The 5,844-nt window shown below is 43.4% G+C and overlaps 1 protein-coding gene across 1 annotated transcript; it reads right to left on the bottom strand.

Annotated features, from left to right (window-relative positions):
- Positions 1–295: 295 nt before the first annotated feature.
- On the bottom strand, positions 296–2,713 carry LOC136504362 (V-type proton ATPase 16 kDa proteolipid subunit-like). Its single transcript, XM_066499271.1, has 3 exons — positions 2,441–2,713; positions 1,858–2,143; positions 296–672 (listed from the first exon to the last, which is right to left on the bottom strand). Exons 1-3 carry the CDS (start codon positions 2,517–2,519, stop codon positions 540–542), a joined length of 498 nt encoding a protein of 165 aa, XP_066355368.1. The 5' UTR covers positions 2,520–2,713; the 3' UTR covers positions 296–539.
- Between the last annotated feature and the right edge of the window lie 3,131 nt (positions 2,714–5,844).

Raw genomic sequence — 5,844 nt, 5'->3', positions numbered from 1 at the left:
TGTTTCTCCAGACAACAGTGGAGTTCCCATTCAGCTTTGAAGTTTTGAACCATGAAATTTCGTCACAAACACTATGACCACTACAAAAACTCGTACCAGCAGCGAGAGGCAAGCACTAGTTCATGAGCCAAGCATATATTTCCCACACAAAAATATCCATAGAACACAGAACAAACCAACGACGAAACAAGAGCATTTTTTTAACAAAAGAGTCTTGAGCTCCCATTGCATTGTATGCACTCGCTTATTCACCAGATTACAGCCCCAGACCCCCAAGCAAAAAACTGTGCAGAAATAAGCATCAACCACAGCCCACCACCACAGACGGGGAAAAGAATGGCACCACAAGGGAGAAGTTCTCCCTTGGCTACACAGGTTCTCTTGTTTTCTCGACTCAACAGAAGAATGAAAACTAGACAGCATAAAAATAAGCCTCTAAAAGTGCGCTCCAGCTTGTTGTCTCATGGATATAGAACATGACCCAGCTACGACCAGGTAATGGTAACGGTCGGCACGGCGTTGACAAATGAAATGTGTGCCTAATCTGCACGGGATTGGCCGGCACGGGATGAAAGGATGATGCCGACGATGAGACCGTAGAGGGCAAGCGCTTCGGCGAAAATAAGGATGAGGATCATGCCCACAAACAACTTTGGCTGCTGAGCGTTCGCCCTGCACAAAAGAACAAGTATTAGGAAGGGGAGATGTTGTGGTTGAAGCAGGTTCCAGTTGATAATCCAATTTTCGAAGTAGGACAACTGTTAGAATGGCATATGTGCAACACTGAAATAACTTCGACATTTCAAGCCACACAAGAAAAGGTAAGAAGCAATACTCTGTTGATGTACACGAGACAATTTGACCTGAAGTAACATTGCCAGCACTCAATCCCACAAACAACCTATTCCAATACAATCCTTGAAAACAATCTACTGCATGCAGGTATAAAATTAGTTCCAAATTCCTTTCAAACACCACCAGATCAACTGAGTGAATTATGTCATCAACTATAAGCATTGAAAGCAACTAGGTACCAAGTACCAACCTTCCCTTGGGTTCAAACATGCTATACAGGGAATTAGCATAGAGTTAACACAAGTGGTCTCAGATATGAATGAATGTGCAGACAGGAAATCCTACCGAATATGAAACATGAGGTCCAAGACAAACAAAGTTGAAAGTACAGGATAGATCAACAAATGTGTCCCTTTCCCTCTTTTTTCCCCTCTCTCTATTTTTTCCACTAAGATGTGTTTTGTAAGTTAAAATAGATATCAACATAAAGCCATATATAATTATGCCTCACTATAAACTGAATTTCTAGAGAAAACAATGGTTACCAAGAAGAAACAGGATAGCTTCCTGATTCGGATGCTATGATAGTCATGACATTAATAGTGAACCCTTATGAATAGCAGAGACAAGCTAGAATAGGTTCAACTTCAGCTTATCAATGAACTAGCTATAAATACCTCAAATAAGCTTTGTTTGTCAACGGTGTGACAGTCATTTACTACTCGATGAAATATGGTGTTTGCCTTTAAAAGCCAAGTCTAATTTTAACATTATCAAAGTTATTAACTAGAAAGTCGTCAAGTTACAAATATGCAAAAGGTCAAGTGAGATTTGAGGCATATCAAATAATTCGTATTTAGTCCAGACAACATTTCAGATGTAAATGTAGTATTCACTTCAGCTTTTTCAAACTAAGTATTTCAATAGTAGAGAAACTCATCTACAAACAGGTATTGACAACATGGAGTTTTAGAAGTGCCTGCCATTACTACTGCATTGACCAACATATTATCAGCCAAACCATCAAAGCACAGCACAATATGATAGAGCAAGCATCTTTACCTGACACCAGCATCACCAACGATGCCAATGGCCATGCCTGCAGCAAGCCCAGCAAGACCACAGGCAAGGCCAGACGACAGGTGGGCGTAGCCGTCAAAGAGGTAGTACGGCTTGGCCTTGGGGTTGATCCCAGTGCTGATGATGACGGCGATGATGAGGCCGTAGATACCGAGCACACCAGCCATGACCACGGGCACGATGGACTTCATGACGAGCTCGGGGCGCATGACACCCATGGACGCCACGCCGACGCCACTCTTGGCCGTCCCGTACGCCGCCCCCATGCCTGCGTGCCACACACACAGAGAGATCCTGTCATTCACCACCAGAAAATTCGCCCCGTCCCAACCACATGGATGCACCCCAAATTCTCTCTATTGATCTTCCACTTATTGCTCGAATCATATCAAATAAATAAAGCAATCGACTGGCGCGCTTTAAGTATCATACAACCAATCTCTGAATCGCGGCAGATCGGAGCAAAGGAACGGATCGGCTCCAACTTTTTCCCCACTCAAATTGCGAAACAAACAATGCAACAGAAAGTATAGCAGGGAAGGACGAGGAGGTGTGGGGCACGTACATGAGAAGACGAGCGCGGCGGCGGCGCCAAGGAAGCCGAAGAAGGGGGCGGTCTCATCGCCGCTGAACGCCGACGACATCTTCTCCTTACTGCTGCCGCTACCGGTGCTGCTACTGCTGCGACGAGAGCGGGAACCTGGGGCGCTCTCGTGCCGCGGCCTCCTCTTCGTTGCGTGGTCGCCGGCGCGAGCGCTCGAGATTTCGCTCCTCCGCTCGGGATTGGCCTTGCCGATCTGATCTGAGGAGCGCGTGGGTGTTTGGGTTGGGGTGGGGAAGAAGACGAGAGGGCCACGGCGCTGCGAGGTGGGGTGGAGGACATGGACAGTTTTACCCCTGTGACCGGGGAGGGGCAGGACACGTACTCCCTCCGTACATCGTATTCCAAAGAGCCAATTAATTTCAAGAATGACTGATTTTTTTTCTATTAAAATAATATTTATTTTTATCTTTAAATCATTTTATTATATTACCATTATAAATATATTGAGTGATTAGTCTAAGCTTGTTTAGCATCATAATAAATAAAAATTACATATCTGGTTAAATTTGAAATTGGTTGACCCTCGAAATGCAAGATGCACACCTATATTAGAAGGAAGTATACGACGAGAATGTATGAAAATTGAAAAACAGAGGTAATTTAGTTAAAAATGTTCTGGGACCTCCTAGATTTCAGCCAAATTACAGAACCGCTTTTTGTTGTTAGATTGGGGTAGGTGTTCGATATTGGTTGTGTCCATTCGTGCAATCCATCACCATAGTTTGCATCACACCGATCGGGTGATTATACGGTGAGAAGTTAGGGCCTTAGTAAGAACATGTCATGTCTAACAGTACCTCCTTCTAAATGATAAATTAACTCAGTACCAACAAGCTATGGTGATGGCCTGATGGGTATTCTTCTAGTTTTAAAGACATCAATAAATCTCCCTCTACGGATATGTAGATGTTATTCTACTCTACATGAAGTAATTGGTCAATCGAGTACAACTAATTTTGACCACAACGTTCTCTCCTTTTTGAAGATATGATTGAAATGAAATACAGGCATGATCCAAAAGTGGAAGCGTGAAATGCACTATGCTCCTCTTAGTCCTACCACGGGACATTCACGACTCACCCCGTTCGGCTGACCCAGAAATCGGCTTGTTCGGCTTATTTTTTCAGCCAGAAACAATATTTTTCTCTCACAACAATTCAGTCAGAATAGTGTTTTCAGCCAGTTTCAGCCAAAATTCAGCAAACCAAACGGGGCCATGGCATCAATGCTCATATCCACTAGAGGGATTAAACGTTAAGATAAAAATGATTAGAACATGGACCTTTCAAGTTGTAGGCATGAACACCACACATTCACCCTCCAATTCTATTGCTCGTCCTCTGCATCGTTGCAAATAGTAGCATTGCATCTTTTTTTAAGATTCATTCAGGAGAGGGTGATCCCCTACTACTTTAAAACAAGGAGAGCTTTACAGAGAAAACAAGAAAATAAAGAAGAATACAATTAGAGGGAAGTATTTACTTTTCGCTCTATGGATAACCCTTGCTTTATAAGCAAGGGTTTCTAATATCTCTCCATCAAAAGAAGCCTTTTCCAATATGGATGGGCAATTTTTCCATTGGAATAATGTTTCTCCAACACCATTGAAATACAGGGGATGCCTTCCTTGTTGTAGAGCTTATGGAGATTTCTCATAAACAAAGCCTCATCTTGGATTCTCAAATTTAAGCGTCCTGTTCGCTTAGGCTTGTTTGGCCTATAAACCGTACTTTTTCAGTCAACAAATAATATTTTTCTCTCACATCAAATCAGTAACGCTACTTTCAGCCATGCACCTTCCGCTTTTGTGCAGGCCCGGCCCTGGGGCAGGGCGAGAGGGACAACCGTCCCAGGCCTAGGGAGCCGCATGGGTCCCACCCCAGGTACGCAGACACTAGTAGTATTCGGCGTATGTGAGCCTAGTAACAAATATACGTACGCAGAGTCGCAGACGTAGGCATGCCGCAGCAGCGACTCCTCGGTCCTCATGACGACGCGAGACGCTTTGAGCCTTCGACAGCGAGTCGCGGAGTCGGTGACTGTTCATTCTATTTCCTCTACATACGACCGCGACTCTGCCGCTCTGCGAGTCGCCAGCGGACGGCGGGTAGCCAAGTAGGCTGCAGGCAGGCATGGCCGCACGTGAACGAGTGAGACTGAACGTGAATACATGATCCGCATAGGTACGAATATCTGATTCTCTGTCCTATCTCCTATACGATCCCTAATTCCTGCTCCCTCCGTCCCTAAATATCTGTCGTTCTCGCTTTGCGAAAAATAACTATGATTAAATTTATATAAAAAATATTAATATTTATGATACATAATTGATATCATTAGATAGATCTTTTAATCTAGTTTTTAATAAATTTATTTGGAGATACAAATGTTGCACGTATTTTCTATAAATCTAGTCAAACTTGTGGCACGAAAACCGAAAATGATAGATAATAAGGGACAGAGGGAGTATTCCCTAACCATGTACTGCCGACCGCTAAGGTAAAGGTTAATCATTGATTCAGATTTCACAGACCCGGACGGACATCATTTGGAATTTCATATTTGCAAATTGTTTAATCTTTGACTAATTGTTTCTCTAAATGTTAACGGTACCATGTCATCAAGAAAGTATGCTTCTGACAATGACAAAAGAAAGAAGAAAACATGAATAGATGTTTTGATACAGTAACAGAGAGGGGCTCTTCATAAATTTCTTAACAGATGATTTGAGATATGGAGGAACCAGCTAACGCTAATCCAGAAGATCCAAAGGTTAAATGGATTGGAAACATTAATCATTGAGAAGCGATTGTTGGAGATTGATATTTACATCATCATCGAGGTTTTCGCATCGAGGAATGTTAGAAGAAAATTTTGAGGTAATTCAATATGTATATAAATTATTTCACATGAATATTGCTTTTGCATTCAGTTAACTGCTTATTAGTAATATTTTGTATATTTGTGTATATATACTGGCCATGAATGGTACTAGTATTATCGTGTTTATATAAAAAGGCCCAAAATTTTAGTTTCGTTCTAGGTAAAAAAAAAAAAATCTCAGGACCGGCCCTGCTTTTGTGGTATGCAAGCAAAGCCAAGCTGCTCAACGGCGCAGGCCGGTATGCCATGTCATCACACGCGCGGATCGGAGGGTAGTACCGTCCAGGTTCTAGGAGCAAAAACTGGAGGTGCTGGTCGCCACGTCTGTGGCTCGCCGCCTGCGCCCACGTGTACCGCGCGCCCAAGCCGCTGACAACAGCACGATTGGTCGCGACCGGCGACCCCCCGCCCCGCGGGACCCGCACGTCGGAATAGGCGGCCCCATATGCACCTCTATTGTTCTTCTTTTGGACAGAGAAAAA

Source organism: Miscanthus floridulus, chromosome 14 (assembly GCF_019320115.1).
Source record: "Miscanthus floridulus cultivar M001 chromosome 14, ASM1932011v1, whole genome shotgun sequence".
NCBI lineage: Eukaryota > Viridiplantae > Streptophyta > Magnoliopsida > Poales > Poaceae > Miscanthus > Miscanthus floridulus.
The sequence above is the reverse complement of the archived record's forward strand: the minus strand, read 5'-3'. Positions and strand labels throughout refer to the sequence as shown.